Consider the following 20,945-nt stretch of genomic DNA (forward strand, 5'->3'; position numbering starts at 1 on the left):
CCACCTAAATTACCAGCCCTAAATTTTTTTAAGGGACCCCGCCTTCCTCTCCCTAGTAATGTGTTTCCGCGGACAGAGCATCTGTTCCCCAACCCCTGGGGAACACGAGGACCAGGGACAAAGCAGTAGGAAAAGACACCCGACACCGGAAGCAGAGCGCTGGGGGCGGGGCCAGCCTGGAGGCCCCGCCCCGAGCCCCGCCCCCAGCCCCGCGCGGGTCCCTGCAGCTCCTCTGCTAAGCCGGTGAGGGGCCAGGTTCCCTCCCCGCAACCCGGGTTTCCGCCTGTCTCACCGCGCTCCTTCTCTGTCTGCTTCAGCCTCAGGGCCATCTGCATCCCGAGGCCGTCCCTGTCGGTGTGCGGCCTGCCCTCCAGGAGGCCCCGCTGCCGCGCGGCACCCCAGCGGATGGACCGACGTCCACACGGACGCCCCCCGCCCGGCCCCTCTGCAGCTCCAGGCCCCTGCGCACTCAGCCCCTAAGCCTGGATCTACGCGTCCCGTGTCCCTCCCCGACTCCTGTCTGTGGACAGACGTTATGGGCTCACACGGGAACGGGACACCATGGGCAAAGACGCCAGGGCGGCCCTCTCTGGGGCGGGGCAGGGGGTGTCGCTGGATTCGGTCTTGCTGCAGGTGCACGGGGCAGGTGATGGCCACATGCTACAAACGGAGGGTGTCTTGTGCATTTTAGATCCAAAACCAAAAAGAAAAAAACCTGCTTGCTTTTCCCTTTAGGTAGAGGAACTGGGGTCCGGGAAGAACAGCAGAGGCGCTGTGATGGGGTTTTTAAGTCTTTCTGCACATTTTTATAAACGATGTGCCTGCATTTCTTAAACAACACTAAAAAAACCCCGCAGAAATGTGTCATTTAGAATATAGTAAGAACATTTTTTTTTTTTTGCCTTTTTTTATAGTGCTGCACCCATGGCATATGGAGGTTCCCAGGCTAGGGGTTGAATCCGAGGTACAGCTGCCAGCCTACACCACAGCCACGGCAACATCAGATCCCAGTCGCATCTACACCGCAGCTCACGGCAACACCAGATCCTTAACCCACTGAGCAAGGCCAGAGATTGAACCTGCAACCTCATGGTTCCTAGTCGGATTCGTTTCCGCTGCGCCACGATGGGAACTCCAAGAACATTTTTAAGAGATATGTCACTGCAAACTTATTTTTCTAGAGAGAAAAAAATCCTGATGTCCAAGATGAGAAATGAAATTTCACCTCTTTAGTATCTATCTCTAAAAGTTTACAATCGACAAGAATTAGGTTTTTCAAGACCGCACTCGACCAGTGCAGATATGCAGACAGCCCACCAACGCTGGGGTCTTGGGCCCCGAAGGCTCGTCCCACGCGCCCAGGACTCCGCGAGGAGGTCTGTTCTTGTAGTCGCCTCTGCCCTGGACTGAGTGTTCTGTGCAGAGTTTACATAATGAGCAACTACATAATGAAGCCAGGGGTCACACCACTCACTGGGCCTGCAGCCGAAGGGTTCCTCTCCCTTGTCGTGGGTCCTCGGTTTGGGGCAGGAGAGAGCTTCAGGTGAGGTGTGGGCGGTCAGAGGCGAGAGGTGAGAGGCAGGGAAAAGCCCTCCCGTCTCCGAGCAGAGTTTCAAATGGTAGGTGGGATTCTGATACAGGAATATGCGAAGAGTCATTGTATTCCTCTCTAGAGAAAATGATACAAAGTTATGTACAAACTTTAAATTCTCACCTTCAGGAGTAATAAACCATAAAAGTGTATATATATAAAAACTTCTGGCAGATAAACTGTAATTGTTTTTCATATTTAAGAACTTCAGGACTTCCCATTGTGGCTCAGCAGGTTAAGAACCTGACTAGCATCCATGAGGATGCAGGTTCGATCCCTGGCCTTGCTCAGTAGGTCAAGGATCCCGTGTTGCCGTGAGCTGTGGTGTAGGCCGGCAGCTGCAGCTCCTTAGAAAGAAAAAAAAAAGACATCAAATTCTCGGCTAATTAGGCTGTGACATAAAGGTGATGAACAGGTGCCAGCTGCAACTGCAGAAGGTTCTGGGGTGTCACTGGGCAGCCAGGACCAGCCCGGGGCTGTGGTCCCACCTCCTGCCACCCTGCAGGGTGGGCCCCGTGCGATTGCACCTGGTGCCCAGCCAGCCATCAACCGAGGCCGACTTAGCTCAGCTTGCCTTCATGTTCCCACTCGTCCCTCATGTCAGGCCAGCGCTGGGGTCAGACAGACGAAGTTACTGCACCAGGGGCCCACACTTAAGAAGGCCCGTCCACATTCTGATGGGCAACCTGGTCACTAACTGTTCAGCCCCCACGGGCTTCCAGAAGGATCGGCCACGGCGGCAGCCCCACGCCCAGCCCAGCTAGTCCAGCTGAGCCAAGCATCAGGAAGACACTTCATCACGCCTGTGGACACATTTGGGCAAAATAAACCCATTTCACTTTCTTTTATTTTTCGAAGTCATTACAGAAAATTTAGAATTTCCTGAGTGGTTGGCATTGCATCTTACTGGACGGTGCCATTCTGGGCTCTCTTTCATTGGAGGGAAGTGGCCGCCAGCTAGGCAGACCTGGGTCCTGTCCCCACCCAGTGTTTCCATTCTGCTCTGTCCTTGTCACCCCCTCCCCCACTTGTCCATGCTCAGGAGCGGAGTCCGAACCATGTGCTGGGGGCCGGGCCAGGGCCGGGGGACTCAGTCTTTGTGGTCGGAGCTCACCTGGCAGAGAAGGCACCACGGAGGCAGTGATGGCGGGGGCGGGGCTTGGTGGCCGCAGTGGCGGTGAGCAGCCTGGGGCACGGAGACGCCCGTTTCTCCCGGGCCCTGGTCAGGCCAGCCTGGGCCTTGCAGGGGGGCTCCCGTTCCTCGTGCTGCATCTGCGGTTGAGGCCCGTCTGCACGGAGCCCTCGCCCGCCGCCGAGGCTCCTGAGTCCACCTCCGGCCCAGTCCAGAGGCCTCTCCCCGGCTCCTGTCCCTCACCGTGCACCTGGCACCAAGGTGACCAAACACCCTCATGGGAGCACCCTGAGCGGGCAGTGGCTGCGCTGGCACACACACCTCCCAGGCGTCCCGTCTGTATGCGGAGGCAGCGGCCGGCCAGCGTCACCAAGAGCCAGCCCGGGGGTGCCGGGGCCGCCCAAGCGCAAAGGGAGTCTGCGACGCCCGGGAGGCTGAGCATCCGTCAGAGCCACAGCCCAGGAGACCAGCCGCTCCATCCAGCAGCCTGAGCGGGGTGGGGCCCGGGGACACTGCGGGACACAGACGTGACGCCCAGGACACGTGAGTGCACAGGGAGTGGGTGCTGGGACGACAAATGTGGTCCTTGTCAGCACTTCTGAACCCACAACACACGCACGTAAATACATACAAAGTTTATTAAAAATAGGCTGCGAATGAAATACAGTAGAAATGGAAACTACAGCAGTTTGATGTCCTCTCCCCAGGAACGCAGTCAAGAAAAGCACTCTCACACATTTTCACATCTGGCCCCTCGTCCGAGGACGGCCGAATCCACGTGTTACAGGTTTACCACCACACATACAAATATCCCTGCACGTAGGTATTTACATGTATTTGCATGTACTCAGGTGTGTTTGTTGTTTTTCTATGTATTAACAGAAACATCGTTCGCCTGCGGCTTCTTCTTCAAAGAAAGTGTGGATGTAGTCCTCCAAGGCTGCGGGGTTGCCGAGAACTCGGGAGGGCCCGCTCTGCCCGGCACTTCGGGAGCAAGCATGCAATCCTTCATGAGCACGTGGCGCCGTCTCACTCCCCTGCGTGGCGTGGGCACAGCACACTTCCAAAGCAGAGCCCCGACAGACACGGCCGTTACTTACACTCGTGCCCTCACGAGTTCTCACACAGCGCTCAGGCAAGTGACTTCGGGGCTGGAGAGCCTCTGCGTCTCTGCTGGAAAGTGTGCCCGCGTGGGAGAGAATGACATGGCACAGACAACCATCCAGGGCCACAGCGCGCACATCAGATGGACAATCGGCCCGTGGGCACAAGGTCATTTAGTGTCGGAACATCGCGTGTCAGAGAACAGAGCGAGGCGCGGCTCCCTGACAGCAGCCCCGTGTTCACAGCGGAAGAAGTGACAGTGGTAACTAATGATCAGTACATGAAAATTAAATAACTCTATCAGAATGTAGAAAAATAGCCGGAACCGCCACACGAGTTACTCTTACAGCATTTAAGTGACAGGCGCCCTGTGCCACCGCACCCTTCCTCTCCCTGGCGCCCTGACAGCAGAGCCTGGAAACCGAGGGTTCGCGTTTTGCATCTCTGAGCAGGGCTGTGCTCCATGTCGCCTCCGAAGCGCCCAGTCTTCTCAGGTGTTTCTGTTCCTAATCACGTCCACGCCACTGTTCAGCTCAGGACAGACTCCCTCGGAACACTTGGAACAGCTCGTGCACTAACTGGACTGTCGTCTTCCAAGCCCCCAAGGCTTTGCTGGTGTAACAGCCATCTGGTATTTATAAACCTAAAATCTCCCAGGCTGGAACCCTAACATTTTCTGGGAGAAGCTTTTCCAATCGGACGCTCAGAGCTACCCCGGGGGCTGCCCTGTTGGGACAGGAGGGAGCAGCGTCCCTTTGGGAGCTTGGTGCTGAGCTCGGGGCGGGTCTCCTACAGACAAGCGCCCTCCTGGCGGAGAAGACCTGACGCTCCCGACGCACGCACGCACGCACATCTGGGAGGCTTTGCTGTTCGAGAGCCGAACCGGGTTTTTGAAGAACAGAGAGGGCGACTTTGTGCTGCGTGGCGGGGAGGGGCGGACTCCCCACCCCCACGGCCCTCCAGTCCGCTCCCCCAGCCCAGGATCTAAGAAGGAAACTCACAAAAAAGCCGTCTGCATGGGAGTCAGAGAACTGTATCAACCAGAGTCTCCTGTGAAAGTCAAGCACTTCTGAGCGCGGGCACACTCCCAACGCCGCCCTGGGAGGCGGGTGCCCTCCTCGGAGGCGCTCGGGCCGCTCACTTGGTGTTCAGCTCGTTCTCCAGCTCCGTCAGCCGGCGGGAGGCTTTCACCTTACTGGAGACCTCGTGGCCCTGGGAGAAGAGGCGCTGGCGCTCCCGGAAGGTCAGGCTCTCAGGCCCGCCCGGCACGTCCGCGTCCTGGCTGCATCGGAGGGAAAGCGAAGGGTTACCTGTCACCGAGTGGGCGAGGTGAGCTTTCATGAGGGGCACCGAAGGGGAGACTCGACCCTTGCTATGTTTGGCCCCAACCTGCCGACGGTTAAAGACGTTGAACCGCAGCCGTGTTCGCACTCCTGGAGGCAAAGGGAAGGGCTGTCCTGGCTAGAATGCTGCCCCCTAGCACACCCCACCCTCCGAAAACCAGAGCCGTCGTGGTTGGGTTTGACCTGAGAGGGAGGAGTTAAACACAGCATTTTAAAGAATCCTGCGTGTATCCGAGAGGCACTGCTCAACATGCTAACTTGGCAACGAGCGAGAGCCAGCTAGTGAAGACTCTCTGGATTATTTCAACGTCCGTAACTTAACAACCACGTGGGCAGCAGCGGTTCTAAGACCTGGTTGAGCGCCCTGGTGAGGGCACCGCCTGACTGCTTCTGAGCAGCGTCCGGGCGGCCCCACGTACTCCAGCTGGACGTTGGGACGTGGCCCTGACCGTTCCCCCCCCTCTGGAGGAGCACAGAGCAGAACGTCCAACTGCCTCTGACCTTCTGACCAGAAGGCCTGTGCACTCGCCAAACTAGGACGCTGTTAGCAGCACGAGACCTAGAAAAGCCTCGACCGCCAACAGTTGCGTACAATGAGAAACACCTGGGCTGAGAATGAAGTCTGAATTGTCGACCCAACCTCGCACCAGGTGGGGCAACAAGAAGAAAAGGACTACACTGCGAAGCAGTGACTCCCGCGGCGCAGACTCAGCGCTCACCTTTTGGACAGCGTCTCTCTTGGGTCCCGAGAGCCATCGTGGGCGCCCATCAGCGTCCCCGTAGATCCCATGTACGAGGCGGGCCCTTTGCCGTAAGAGAAGAAGTCAAAGTCAGCGCGTGCGCACGATGCCCAAACCCCAGGCAGGGGGAGGGTGCAGTGCTCGCGGGAGGGAGGACGGCGGCGAGCGCGGAGGAGGGGCGCAGCCAAGGCGCTGCATCAGGTCAGAGGCCGCTACCGGGCTTTACGGAGGGGCGGCCGGGAAGCTCACGTCAGGTCAAATGGGGATTCTCATGAAGGCAGAATAAAAATCCACACAAGACTGACTTGGACGGGGAGAGAGCAAAAGTTTTCAGGCTCCTGACACTAAGAATTTTCTTACAAAATCACTGGGAGCAGCCGTAACCCAAAGATTAGGAAGTGCTGTGCCGCTTCTCAGCCAGCCCTGAACTGCCTCCCCCCAAATAGACAGCTGCAATTATGAACACAAAACTGCCAGGAAAAAAGGAGCTACCGGCCCTCCCGCCCCACCCCCCGGGGGCGGGAGGGGCGGGGGTCGACACTAACTCTACAGGTACAAAATCCCCAACAGAATTAAAAGGCGAGCGGAAGCGGCCTGGGCAGGTGACAGCTGCGGCTGCCCACCACACAGAGGGCTGCAGAGGGCGGAGGGTAAGCACGTCCCAATGTGACGATCAAGGGTTGGCGCTCCAGGCACCCAGGCAGCACCCAGGCCGTTCTGCCCTCTGTGATGTCAGCAAGGACATCCCACACTTAGAAACACCTTCTGCGTATAACACGGGTCTGGGCAAGTGGTGCGCTGGATTAAACAGATCGGAAGACAGCCGCCGCCGCCGCCCTCTGAGGCTCCCCTGGGCACTGCACCCCCCGCACCATCCCCGAGCCCCGCTTCCCACACTGCTGTTCGGGAAGCCGTGCTCGGCAGAGACTCAAAGATTCAACAGAAGCCCAGTCCTTCTGGGCGCCTTTAGACAGAGATCATTCAAGGAGTGCAAAATTTCCCAGTTCAATTTGAAGAATCTTCTTCATTTTGTTTTAAAACCATGGTGCTGTATCTTTTGAGATTTGCTTAGGAATACTTGCTTCTTCCCGCTGGTAAAAATTACTCTTAAAAATTATCAAAATAGTTTATCTGAATATCAAATACCTTCATCTGGCTGTTCATGAAGTAACACTACACGTTTTCCAAATGATTTTCAAAGAGCTTTAGCCAAGAATACTTTTAACACACAGCGATGCTGCCACCTGACACCATTCCTCAACCTGTAGCCCAGCCTACTCCAGGGGAAGAGGCAAGTCCCTCTGCAGAAGCCACGTCCTCCTGGGACCGGGGGCTGGACAGGACAGGACAGAGGGGTGCAACTACACAGATGGTGGAGGCAGAGGCCAGACCAACAGTACTTCCGGGGCCGGGGAGGGGTGGTGGCTGCGGGCCGATCGAGAAGCATCACCTGGAGCCGGGAGATTACGGCCCAGGGTGTCAGCAATCATGACAGCTGGAGGAGATCACCAGGCCCGACCCCTGATCGACCCATGACGTGATCAAGCCCAGCAGAGGAGGGAAACCCCATCCCAGAGCCAGTGCTGGGGTGGGGGAGGGCCTTTACCTCGGCCTCGGGCGGGGCCGGGCTTGGGCGGCGGGGCCGGGGGCGCGCCTGCCCTGTGCGCAGGACTGTTGGCCCTGGCCCAGGGCGCCTGGGCGGAGCTGCCGAGAAAGATGCCATCGGAGGCCGGGCGGGGGCCCCCGCGGGCCCCCCTGGCGCGGGCGTACTTATCCTGACCTGCAGGGCCGTCCTCCTCCTCGTCATCGTCGTCGTAAGCCACGAACTTGGCGGTGTACAGGGAGTCGGGGGACAGGACCTGGGCCTGCAGGTAGGAGGCGGCGCGCTGGGGCGGGGGCGGCGGCGCGGGGCCGGGGGGCTCGTAGCCCCGCGGGAGCGGGGGGCGGCCCAGGCCCGGCTCCTCGGGCTCCAGCAGCCGGCGCTCGGCCTCCTCGTGCTGTCTGCGCCGCTCGGCCTCCAGGCGGCTGTAGTACCCCTCCTCCTGGCGCCTCTGCAGGCCGAGAGAGAGCCGAGGTCAGGGGCGGGCCCACCCGCCGGGCCCTGCCCGGTGGGAGTCACAGCGGGTCCCCCCACCCCCGCCCGAGGATGCCAGGGCCATCCCGTCCCAGCCCACGGGATTTCAGTTCTCCTCTGCTCCCCTCTTGCCTTCTGTTCTGGGCAGGATGTTAACTTACCTGTGGCTCCTGAGTTTAAAGACCAAAGCAAACCCAAGCCAGGCCAAGAAGAGGCTTCCCGAGCCCCACCCCGCCCCCACCCCAGGGCGCTGCGCTGGGAAGAGCAGTCCCTGCTTGACGGGAGGGACGCCGCTAGGTCCCTTGGGTATCCCTAGCTATTCGGAGGGCAACGAACAGGAACGCAGAAGTCTGCAAAGGCGCTTTCCACAGTGAATTTCCACCGCGACCCTTAAGAAGCTCCCCGCCAGGCCGAAGTTAGAGCCGGGCATGAATAGCAACAGTAATAAGACACTCAAATATATTTTCTTTGACACATACTGTACATTTTTTCTGACATACATCTGCACAAACTACAATTGACAGGTTAATTTAACATTTAAAAAGGTAAACAGCACAGTTTTGTTGGAGATTGACAAGTTTCAGAACACAAGAAAAAAGAAAGAAGGAGAAAAAGCAGACAGAATCAAGTGCCTTAAGCTGAGGCATGTTTAACGCTACAGAATGGAGTACAATGGATTTTAATTCATTCAGCCAAAGAGAACTAATTTTAGAGATTTTGTTGGCATCAGGATGAAAGCTCTTAGTCCACATTTCAATTTGCATGCTGCGTTTTCCACACACACACACACACACACACACACACACACACACACACACACGGAGTACACAACAGTCAAGGCTTCAGCCTCAGAAGGAGGAAGCGCTGCGAATCAATCCCACAGCCTCCGCCATGGCCCTGGGCCCGTTTCTCACTTTATCTTCTTACTGTAGCGGGGGCGTCCTGGAGGAAGGCCATCTTTATCCTATTTGCTACACAAAGTAAGCATTCTCTGCGCGTCGGGTATTAAACTGGAATGGCTCCCATGGCTTTTAAGGGGAAACCGCGGGAAGAGCGCTGCTGGGCATCCAGCACCCGCTTGCAGTCGCACTGAGCGCAGACCCGTTAACAAGATCCAAGAAGACTTTATCCTACCCACAAATGAAGGGCACATTTTCCTATGACAAAGCAAACCCATCAATTCTGGACATTCTGTATAAAAAAATAGGTTATTCAGCTTCTTTTTACATCGAGCATTCCATTACAGACGCAGTTATCAAAACTCATGTGGGATCTGCCTTAATCATGAGCTGTGAGGATGCACTCTGGGAAAAAAATCAGGTGAGTCAAGAATCTCCCAGCCTGGAGAACGAGTTCTGGCCTCCTTGCCCTGCACTCTGTCCCCAGGGCAGGGCTGTGCTCACCTGGGGTCGGGGTGGGCCCCCCCCGCAAGGCTCCAGGTAGAAGGTGGGACAAGCTGAGGGGGCTCGGCCCTGGAACAGCAGCACCACAGACACTGTAAAAGTGAGTGGGGGCTCAAAGTGTGGAGACCCGACTCCCCCAGGGAGGATCACTGACTCTTGAGAGTCCCGGGGAGTCTGAAAGCCCCGCCTCTCTGAGAGCAGCTCGGGAGCTGTTCAGATACAACCAACAGCACAATGACATAAGGTCTAGAAGCCACGAACCACTCCTTTCAACCCAGGACGTGCCCCTGCGCTGCTTCTCCTCCTTCCATTTCAGCATCAGCACAGGCCTCCCGGCAGCCTCACTGACTGGTACCTCCCCCACCCCCACCCTCATACCACTACCTAAAGCTTCTTCCCAAGTTCCTCCTGCGGGATGGGGTGGGGGTGCCCGCCGGACCACGGCCCCCAGAACCTGTGGCGCTCAGAGCTCCCGCTTTCACAGAAGGGAAGGGACAGGCCACCTCCAGAGGGACCAGACAGGGAGCCAGGGCCAGGCGGTGCGTGCACGGGAGGGTCTGGAGGGCAGCAGCGCCACGCTCCCATTTCTCAGATTAGGTCAAATTTGTTGTCATTCTAAAACTAATAAAAAGGATGACTGAGTTTTGCAAGCCCACAGACAGAAACAAAGTTACAGCTCAGAATATGTCTCAGATGATAACCTCGGCTAAAATGTCCTCCAGTCATGTTTTCCATAAGCCATCTGCTCTCTCTACCACCGACCAGGATTCAGGCAGTTCTATAAATGACCTATTCGAATGAACCCTTCATGGGAACAGATTGTCTTCCTACGTTCCTGTCGCGCCTCACAGCCCCAACTCAGCGACCCTCTCTACACAGGGCACCTCCGCGATCACAAGCTGGACCCCGTCCAGAGGAGATGGGAGCTCAGAGCAAAGAGGCCCCCGGCTAAATGGGGCTAAGAGTTCAGAAGTCTGAGCGCAGCGGGAAGGAGGAATCTGAGACAGGCAAAGGCAGAAGGCGGTGGCGGTGGCGTGGGAGCTGGGGGCGGGGCTGGGGGCGGGGCTGCACCGCCCCGTCCCGCCCCCAGCCCTCAGCTCAGCCAATCCACGCGGGCGGGCGGGGCGGGCCGCCCTCAGAGGACCATGACCTTTTCCTCGGCCTCGCGCTTCAGCCGCTCCTCCTCCTGGCGCCGCCGCTCCTCCTCGTGGCGGGCACGCTCCTCCGCCTCCCGCTGCCGCATCTCCTCCAGCTGCTGCTGCCGCCGCCGCTCCTCGTCCTGCAACTGACCACACGCGGCTTCAGTCCCCGCCCGGCAGGCCCCCAGCAGACACAGAACGCGGACGAGCGGGCGAGCAGACACACACGGCGGACAGGACGGCAGGAAGGTCCTGCTGCGGGCGACACAGGTCCCGCGGCCACCCCACTCGGCCCCCAAGTCCAGCTGCCCTCCCTCCGCGGGGCTCAGAGAAGGAGTGTGTCTGCGGCAGGGTCACATATACAAGCACCACCCTCCTATGAGCAGGAGCTCAGCCCGGGGAAGTGGCAAACACACCCCACAACCCTCCTCCGTCCCCTGCTTTTGTCCCGATCGCCGCTCAGAGGGGGTGGGGAGCTCATGGGCAGCACCGATTCAAGTGGACGGACGAGTGGCCGGCCTGGTCCTGGGACCAGGCCCCCGCGCCTTTGGCCCTGTTTCCTCTGGGTCCCATCCTGCAAGCCAAGCATGCCCTCCCAGCGCAGGGGAGCCCGGGCCTCTGACTCAGCATCTCGGCCTGCCACGTGGAAGGAACCCTACTCTCACTGGCTCCTGTGCACCTCTGCCAGGCACCATCCATTCTGGCTGAAGGCCGGCAGCGGCTGGGGACCCATCGCCTGCCTCCCAAGACAAGACTCCTTTTTCAAGCAACTACTAGTCAAAAAGCTTGCCGGCAGCTATCGTAAAACTCATCTTTCTTACCATTCAAATACCGAAGGCTATCGGCAAACACCTAGGACGTGCTCCCCTTGGATTTCAGCTTCGCTTCACTGAATTAAAAGCACATTAGACCAAAAGAAGACAAAGACACTCCTCTGGTCACGTCCACACAATACAGCTACTTCTGCAGCCACCGCCCACGCTGAGGACAAAGGCGGGACCTCAGCATTCCCGCGGATTTCTGATGCCAGCGGGGCTCCCACACCAACAGGAGACGCGTCCAGGGCGTAAATGTAAAATGGACCAAGACGTCGGTCCCACCTCCCCCCGCGGGACTCCGGACACAGTCACTCAAGGTGCTTCAGTTTCCATATAATTACCAGTTACTCTATAAACTGGCCACAGCAAAATCAGAACACGTCGACTTCTGACTTCGTGTGGTGTGAGTGTATATCCTGAACAAACACCTAACAGCTTCACTCTTGCTTGGCTCCTGTGGAACAAAATCTGTGCCGGGGGGGCAACCAACTCACTGGGGCCATCAGGCCTTCCATGCGAACACACTCCTCAAACATCCCAGACAGAATGAAAATCCCGACAAATCCACTTCCTCCAGGGCTACCCCCGGAGGGTGTGAGGCACTTGGCCTTGGAGGTTCCGTAGGAGCAGCAGATGCTCAGGGCCAAGCAGCAAAGAGGGAAGGGCGTCAGGAGTGCCCGCCCCGCGGAGCCTCCATCGGAGGGCGTCCTCTCCAGCGCCGACTCCGGGAAAAGCACCCAAACGAAAAGAACAAAACCAAACGGCAACTGCTAACACTGGGCATCTTCAGCAAAGCCTCTGACGGCCTACGATGCACAGAGGGCTTTCTGTCCCCCAGTGAAGCACAGACTCACTGCACTGCGTTACACTTTCCAGACCTAATGAAAAACACGCTCTGAGCAAGAACAGCCGTGTACACGACAATAGCCGATTTGTTCTTCTAAGTTAAAATAGAGTAATTTTAAGAAATCAGAACAATCACAATTTCTCATAATTATAGGTATGGAATTCTCTGTTATGAATCTATACACAGCGGTTTTCTCTCAAAACCTCCACTCTTCCAAACCTGGGCGGCGTAAGCCAGGCGCCTTCTCCTCGTGTCAGTGGGCTCGTTCCTACCCTAACAGGAGGGCACACGGCCCAGCGCCAGCCAAAGTCAGGCCCTCTCTCCCCACCCCTTGGTAAGCTGTTTCAGGTACTTTCATTTTCAAGACACAGGCTGTTTTGTACTTCAAACATATGCTGCTTTACTCAAACAAACAAAATTAATGAAAGAAAAGAGAAATTTCCTCCAAAGCATCGCTTCAGATGGGCTACTGAGCTGTATGGTTTTCTTAGGTTTCACAACAGCTAAAGGCACTCGACTTAAGTTAGAAACGGAGTGACTCTGTGACCCCCTGGCCAACTGTTTTAGGAGCACTCCGAGTTAAATGAAAAGCAGACGAGCTCGCTGGCCTACATGAAAGGAAGGAAAGCGCCAGGCTATCAAAGGAGGCCTACAGGAGTTCTTTTGGGGAAATGGATCTGAGCAGGTAACAGGAATCCTTAGCAGTGTTTCAAGACCGCCAGGCTGGAGTTAGTCAAGCCAAGAGACGTGCTGGGCTTTCCGAAGCAGCAGGTGAGCTTGAACCAGGGCATGGCCATATCGAGGGCTCCGGATTTCCTGTCAGTTGTCAGGTCACCTGAGCTGGAAGATGAACCCTTGAAACGGTAACAAAGCCAACCGAGACTCTTGGGTCACATGAGCTTCTTCGAAGACAGTTCGCAGCCACAGTGTCCTGAGCAGCAGACACTGTGTGAAGCAGGAAGAGTACAAAACGTGACCCAGGAGATTCTGGTCGGCAACCTGACTCTCACTCTGCAGCCACTGGGCGGATCTCTTCAGCACCGAGCTCGCCCCTTCTCGTCTGCCCCATCGCAAGTTGTTAGGAAGAAGCGAGAGCAGCGAGGACATGAGCTTGAGGCCTGTCACTGGGGTGACGGGCTGGCTGCCCCTTAGGTGTCAGTCAGGTGCAGCGACAGCGATGAGGACGGAAGGCCGCGCCTGGGCGGGGGAGACTCAGGGCTCCTCTGGGCCACAGGGGAGCTCCTGGGGGCTCTGGTGGTGCTAAAGGGTCCCTGCAACTGCCTGTGGAGAAGAGCCTGCAAAGGGGGCAGAGGCTGAAGCAAGCGACTCAGCCAGGAGCTCATGTGGCTCGGGGCTCGGGGCAGGGCGGGTGCAGAGATCCCGAGATCCTGAGAAAGGCGGGGCCCTCCCCACGAGGCAGGGAAGGGGGTTTGGTGACTAAGTTTTTGAACAGGCGAGATGGGAGGGCCGGGGAGGGCGAGGATGGCAACCTGGCGGGACAGGGGAGGGACGCAGCCTAGGCCTCACTGGGCCAGACGGTCTTGCCTGACCCTGCGCAGTGCGGCTGGAGAGGGCAGGACGCACGCAGGAGGCTGCGTCTGCGGCGGCAGAGCCGTGGGTCGGGGGCGGTGGGCTGGTCGGCCCAGGCGGCTCCCAGGCAGGAGGAGCCCTGCCTCAGTCTCCAGCCCGCTGGGCAGCACGGACACCCTGTGGCCGCACTCTGCCGCCGCCCATCGCCTCAGGGAGAGGCCAGGGCCCAAGAGAGGAGGCTCTGGCGCCTGAGCTGCCAGCTGGGACCCAAGGAAAATTTGGGGACAGTGACATTAATGCTCCCTGGGGAATGAGGCTCAGAAATGCTCAGAAATGGAGCGTTAGAGTCCGTATGAACATTCCAAGTGTCTTCTTTTTTTTTTGGTCTTTTTAGGGCCACACCTGTGACATATGGAGGTTCCCAGGCTAGGGGCTGAATCAAAGCTGCAGCTGCCAGCCTACCCCACAGCCACAGCAACGTGGGACTGGAGTCACGTCTGCGACCTACACCACGGCTCAAGGCAACACCGGATCCTTAACCCACTGAGTGAGTCCAGGGATCGATCCTGTGTCCTCATGGATACTAGTTAGATTCATTTTCACTGAGCCACGACGGAAACTCCTCAAAGTAAGTATCATTTTTTTTTTTTTTTTGTCTTTTGTTGTTGTTGTTGCTATTTCTTGGGCCGCTCCCGCGGCATATGGAGGTTCCCAGGCTAGGGGTCGAATCGGAGCTGTAGCCACCAGCCTACGCCAGAGCCACAGCAACACTGGATCCGAGCCGCGTCTGCAACCTACACCACAGGTCACGGCAACGCCAGATCGTTAACCCACTGAGCGAGGGCAGGGACCGAACCCGCAACCTCATGGTTCCTAGTCGGATTCGTTAACCACTGCACCACGACGGGAACTCCTCAAAGTAAGTATCTTTAAAGAAGGAAAAATCCTGAACTATTCCTTTGAAATAAAATCCTACTGAAACCTTTGCTACTCCTGGTCTGTCACACTCTGCCCCCAGATGCAAGAGTCCCTGGGGCGGTGGCGGGCCGGGGGCACCTGGCACAAGGCCGGTCCAGGGAGGAAAGGCGTGGGACAGGTGGCTCTTTCCCAACCCCCCGCGGCACAGATGCCTTCGGACACGAAGGACGGGGGAGTTGCACACCTCCGGTCTCTGTCTCACACAGGAAAACGGAAAGCTCAGAAAACATGCTTTGCAGTCCCCAAGGAGGGCGAGGTTTGCCAGAGAGGCTTGCCTTCGGAGGGAGCCCGCCGACGTGCTCTTTCAATTAAAGAACAAAACACGGAAGGCTGTCGTCTGGTGAAAAAGCCATTAAAGTCAAACCTGGGCTCAGGGACCTCGGAAAGCAGTGCTGGCTCCCGGCCTCCGCAGACCGACAGCACGTGCTGACGTCAAGGCGACCTAAGTACCCCAGTCCGAAGGCAGGTGTCTGGCAGACCGTGAGGACGCGGAGTCAGGCCTCACTTGGTGCCGGGTGACCAACGCGACCTCCCCAGCACAGGCCGTACACGCAACCCGTGCCACCTCCCGGAGAACACGCAGCACGCGTCTTGCGGCAACGAACTGCTGGGGCTGGTAAGTAGTAAACTAAACGGAAGTCACGCGGTACTGTTAAAGCAAACAAAACACACGTTCCTGCCAATTCCTCCTCCTCTGCCAACCAACGGACAGAGAAACGTTACATCCTGTAACAGTCACGTCTCATCGGGCAAATGATGAGAATACCAGCTGAACTGAATCCCTAACAATGAATACTTGAAATCTACTTCTAATGCATGGGACAGAAGGAAATAGATTACTTACTGCAAAACTTCTCATTTGCTCATGTGTTTGAGCAAATAAGAACATACCGTATGGAATTTACGACTAAAACTGAGGAAAGGTCGAAACCAGCAGCAAACAGGAAGTAACTTAAAATAACAGAGAAAAGCAAGGAATGACTACATCTAAACACATTCCAGGCATGCTTCTAGACGTGGGGACCACGGATCCTGAGCCGGGACCCCCCGAAGGACCAGATCTACTGTGAACATAAAACCACTAACAGGAAAAGGAAAATCGAGACAGGAAAACAGTACCCAGGGGAAGGAACGAGAACCTACCAAATCTAGAACAGAGATTGCTGGCACAGCAGTCTGCTGCGGGCGACAGAGAAGGAGAAAAAGAGAGATGAAGGGTGAACAAGGTTCAGTTCAGACCTGCGTTCCGCCACAGCACGTCTGTCGCTCTCCTGCTCCGTCTGTCTCTGAGGGGACCCAGTGAGGAAAGCAAAAGGCAGACGGGTGTCCGGGCTCAGAGACAGAGACAGGGACACGCCCACGTGGTGCCAGGTGCTTGGGTTTCACTGTTAAGACACACACACAGACACTAAAAGTAACACTTCCCTCCGCACTCTTATTAGCAGACTTAGATAGTGCGCTTAAGGTAAATCATGATAAACACACAGCTAATTTAAATCGGGTCATCATTTAAAACGTTCCCAGTATTGTAATTCATATTAAGAAGCTTTGAAATAGTGCTTTAACCATCTGGAAAGACTAACAGACCTTCATTAAAAATTTAAGTCTTCAAAGAAAAGAATAATTATCGAAACATGACAATATGGTGTCTAAGCCGCTGCTGGGCCACGGTTATAAAAATCAACACTCTACTAATTTGCCACGAGCACCAGCTTTAGAGTCAGAGGGAAACCTGCGGTGGAGAAAAGCTTCCTCTGTGTGTGTCGTGGGCGGGAGACACCCCCCGCTCCTTTCTGAATCCACCTGCCATGCGCCCGCCAGGACCCCGGCAGAGCAGCCAGGAGACACTCAGCTCACCGTCCCCAGAACGGGGCCAGGGTGCTGACTGCAAGGTGGGAACAGTTTGAGGAGTTCTTGGGCTGAAAGTAACCGGTTATTCATCAGACGGTTGCTCTTTCAAACAAAACAGCACTGATGGCGAGGAGGAGTGTGCCTGAGAAGTTTATCTCGGTAACTTAGAAAATACGAACAAAACGGTGCGAGAGTTAACATTTAGGCCTTCATTTAAGAAGCTTCTTTCTTAAGAGGGATTCCAGCTGAATTCTGGACCAAGTTCTCCATGCGTCTGGCTGAGAACACGTGTCCAGGAAGCAGGGGCCTTTCAGGGAAACGTCTCCGAGTGGCGGGAAAAGGGCCCGCACAGGGGCCCCATGCGCTCACCCACCGGGCCGGCGTCTGAGACCTCCTCGTGAGCTAGAAAGATGGCAAAATACCAACAGGACAGCTCTGGCTTTAGCTCTCTAATACGGATGGCATCAAGGGTTGAACTAGAAACAAAATCCAAAGGACAAAAAGGGCATATGCTCTTTGCTGTCTTTTCTCAGAAGACTGCTTCACGTTGGAGAAAAGACACAAAACTAAAATTCAATACCGTAAAATGCTCTACAGCACTGGCTGCAAATTAATAACGGGCAACGGTTCTCTGTCAACCAGCGACAGGGTGACAAAGAATCTTAAATTTCATATTAGCAAATTTTACATGACAAAAGAATCTTAGATTTTATATTAGTTGACTGCAGTAGATCGGTGAAATTTATTTTTCTTTTACTGATGTGAAAAAGTTACTTTATAATATAGAGAAATGTGAATAAAATCTTAAAGTTCTCTGTGTCTTGATGCTACCTACCTACCACTGCAATGCAACCGGTGATGAACTTGAATCACTACCTGCTTCGTCAACCGCTGAGCTACCATGAGGGCTGTCTCTAAGAACGAGGGAGGTCACCCTGGAACCCTGCGGCTGGGAGCAGTCTCCTCTGTGACCCACCCTCTGGGGCCGATCATCAGGGCCAGGGGGGGCCTGTCTGTCCACCATGGTTCACAGGCACCGCCCAGCCGCTCACGCGCTCTTGACGGTGGCTGCCGCCCTTGGAGGGCAGAGCTGGGCACTTTGGCCGGAGGGGCATTTACACCTGAAGGCTTAAGGAAAGAGGCCTGCCAACCCTCACCACGACTGCTGCCGCTTCGTGGCGTGTTCTCTCAACTGAAGCGCCGAGGGCGAGTCAGAATGAGCCTGCGGCTTCGGCACGCTCCGCTCGACGGGACAGGGCTCAGCGCTGGGAAGGCCGGCCGCCTCCACCCCGCCACCCCGCCCGCCGCGCCGCCCCTTTACCCGCGCTCTGCGCTCGGCCTCCAGGCGCTGCATGATCAGCATGGTGTCCACGTCGTCGTCCTCCTCCTCGTCGTCGTCCTCGTCCTTCTGCTTGGACTCCTGCAGCCGCTTCTGGAACTGCCACTCCAGCATGAGCTTGCGCAGGCGGCCGCTCTCCTCCGCCGAGCGCTCGGCCTTGCTCTGCAGCTCGTGAATCTCCCGGCTCAGCAGGTCCACCACGTGCATCTGCTGCTGCTTCTCCAGCTTCTCCCGCGCGTCGCGCTTCCAGGGGTCGGGGGACAGGCTGTCGCCGGCCGAGAGCTCCTCCCGGCTGACGGTGATGTACTGCAGGTCCCTGCGCTCGATGGTGCGCGGCTGCTGCTGAGGCTGCAGCTCCCGGATGACGGTGTCCTGGGGCCCCGGGGCGGCGGGCTTGGTGGCGCCGGGGGAGAGCGGGGCGGGGAGCAGCGCCTGCGAGCGCATCTGGCCCAGCTTGCGCTCCTGCTCGCGCCGCTTGCGCTCACGCTCCTCCTCCAGGCGCGCCTTCTCCTTCTCGTACCAGCGCTGCTGCTCCTCCCGCTTCTTCCGCTCGGCGGCCCCTTGGCCCCCCGCGAGTCCCTGGCCCGCGGCAGCCGGAGGCGGCGGGAGGGGCAGGTCCACGGGGACGCCGTCCACGTCGCCGGCGTAGTGCGTGGGCAGGTCGGTCCGGAGCGGCTGGGGGCCGGGCGCGGGCTGCAGAACTGCAGGGGTCTTCCAGCGCCCCGGGCCGCTCTTGGTGAGGGTGGACGCGGGGGTGCCCGCCTTGGAAGAGGGGTCCAGGTGCTCCTGGCTGGACGCGCTGGAGCCCATCGAGGAGCTCTGGGCGACCCACATGTCGCTGTCAGACTTGCGGTCCATCACCGCCTCCATCCTGTGCAGTGGGTAGGCCCCCGCGTCCTCCCGCAGCTCCTCCTGGGAGCGGGTCACCCGCTGCAGAAAGAAAAGGGAAAACGGGTGTGTTCCAGCCTTCTACCGGAAGTTACCGAGAGCCGGAAGCATGTCCTCTCGGGAGGGGAGACATACTGGGGCAACTGTACGCACAGGAGAGAAGCTGAGACAGCCCGGCTGCGGCCAGGCGGAGCCTGGCGCGCTCCCTGCGGATCCTGGTAATTCCTCTCTGCGGCACCGGCACAAACGAGAGCGGACACCGCAGGCCCCCCCACCGCACCGGGCCCCCCACGGCCCCTCCCAGGCCACAGAGCCCCAGAGGATGAGCGCACTTGTCCCACAGCACTTCCCACACGGCGCTGAGTGCGCCTGCCTCACGCGGGTGGGCGCCCCCACCGTGAGCTTCCCGGGTGGGCGCTCCATGCCCGGCATTCCCAGGGCGGGGCCGCCTTCTGCTGGACGCGGCCTGCTCCTCCTCGCCCACCCCCGGAGCCGCGGCCCGCCGTGCTGATCGTAATTAGGCCGTACCAGGGCTGACGAGTCACTGGGCAGCATGGCGAGCGCTCAGAGCCCCGTCGTGGTCCTTGTTCCCTCTTATCCCCACCTCTCCTCGGGTGACCACAACAACCAGCAAAGAGACAGGAGCAGCGCCGTCCTCCGAGGAAACCCGCTGTGTCTCAGGAGCCACTGCGTTTCCCGCCCCACAGGTGTCTTTGAGGGTGGCGTCCCCGGGGTCCCTCTACCTGAACCGCGAGGCTGGAGTGGCTGCTGTCCGCGTGCGGCTTCTCCTCGTAGCTTGGCCACTGGCTCTGGGGGGGGACCACGCGGTCCTGGGACCTGGAGGCCGGGAAGGTGAAGTACTCTCGGGGGTAGGCCTGCGTGGGGATGGGGTAGGCCTCCGTCCCCGGCGGGGGCGTCTGCTCCTGTGCAGCGGGAACCAGAAAGGGGCGTGAGCTTCCACGGTTTGGGCACTAGGCGAATTTAATTCCCAGTGATCGGTTTTAAAGTATAATCCGTCTATTTAAAACACCGTATTAAAACATTGAAATTGCCCAGATGTACTAATTTAAAGCTAATGTACCTATGACATTAACAATTAAAAACAAAAGCCTGGGGAGTCACAGACAAGGCGGGTCTACAGAGAGGCCACCTGACGGGGTGACCTGGCTCGAGGGGACCTAACACGTGGGGTCGTAACTTGCGTGCTCATCGCTCAGACCTCGGTGCAGAGGTTGCCAGTGGAGACGGATGTGATCTTGGCTGCTGTTCCAGCGGCATGTGCACCTTTCCCACCAGGACTAGGAGGCTGATCTGTCGGGGGAGGCAGAAAAGCAGGCTGAGCGCAAACGCACCAGGCGTCACGTTCCAAGAGCGCTGGCAGCACGGGGCTGGGCCACCGAGGTGTCGCGCAGACAAAGGAACAAGGCTCAGGAGCAGCGAGGGTGCCTCACGACCACCCCAGGCTCCCGGGCCACCGGAGCCCTTAGCACAGGAACCGCTACACCCTCTTCACTCCCCAACCAAGGGCTGGACGGCCAACACGGCGGGCCCAGCGAACCTCACGCCAGGTGCTCGCCCTTCTCCCTCTGCTTCCTGCGGACCCCGCGCCTTAACCGTCTGCCGACCGTCCAAGTTCACTGTCCACGCCCCTCCCAGAGCATCGAGGAATCGAAGCTTCCCAAACTCGTTGCTGTCCTGTTAGAGCAGCTGTTTTACCAGCCCTCGTGAAAAACAGACCCTGGTAGCCAATGCAGGCAGGCCCTAATTTTCTCTTCATCAACAGAGCCCAGAGCGCCCTCCTCCCTCCCGGCTCCGGCCACACCGGTTCCTGGGGGACCACCGGTCGGGGGGTGAGGAAGGCCAAGGACCCCCCCTCCCCGCCCCCTGCTTACTTGCAACGTTGGGGCTGGAGCGGTGGTCGGCGCGGTTCTTCGTCAGCCTCTCGTCGCCAGGCAGCTTCTTTGGCTCGCTGTACTCGGCCCAGGGCAGCGGGGGGCTCTCGGGGGACCCGTTCTGAGCTGAGTTATTATAGAGCTCAAAACCTTCGCTCTTTGGTCGGGGTTTACCTGATCCACGCCGGTCTGAAACTGGAGTCAAAGCAGAGTTCAAGATTTCACCTTAGATACGCAGTATAGCTTTAAAAGAAAGACGAATCGACAAATATTTAC

At 57.7% G+C, this 20,945-nt stretch overlaps 1 protein-coding gene across 17 annotated transcripts in view; it reads right to left on the reverse strand.

The window, feature by feature from the left end:
- Window positions 3,344-20,945, reverse strand: part of AFDN (afadin, adherens junction formation factor) — a 128,824-nt gene continuing 111,222 nt past the window's right edge. For 9 of the 17 annotated variants that reach the window (XM_021085815.1, XM_021085803.1, XM_021085787.1 and 6 more), the window contains 9 exons: window positions 20,670-20,864; window positions 19,997-20,088; window positions 19,521-19,700; window positions 17,872-18,819; window positions 15,843-15,878; window positions 10,538-10,672; window positions 7,517-7,961; window positions 5,890-5,974; window positions 3,461-5,109 (listed from right to left, as the gene is read on the reverse strand). In XM_021085815.1, the coding sequence (XP_020941474.1) occupies window positions 4,965-5,109; window positions 5,890-5,974; window positions 7,517-7,961; window positions 10,538-10,672; window positions 15,843-15,878; window positions 17,872-18,819; window positions 19,521-19,700; window positions 19,997-20,088; window positions 20,670-20,864 (2,261 nt within the window). In that variant the 3' untranslated portion in view covers window positions 3,461-4,964. Of the gene's footprint in view, window positions 5,110-5,889; window positions 5,975-7,516; window positions 7,962-8,426; window positions 10,673-15,842; window positions 15,879-17,871; window positions 18,820-19,520; window positions 19,701-19,996; window positions 20,089-20,669; window positions 20,865-20,945 lie in introns of those variants that run through there. The other 8 variants (XM_021085831.1, XM_021085824.1, XM_013984267.2 and 5 more) reach the window with 7 other exon arrangements.

Source organism: Sus scrofa, chromosome 1 (assembly GCF_000003025.6).
Source record: "Sus scrofa isolate TJ Tabasco breed Duroc chromosome 1, Sscrofa11.1, whole genome shotgun sequence".
Lineage (NCBI taxonomy): Eukaryota > Metazoa > Chordata > Mammalia > Artiodactyla > Suidae > Sus > Sus scrofa.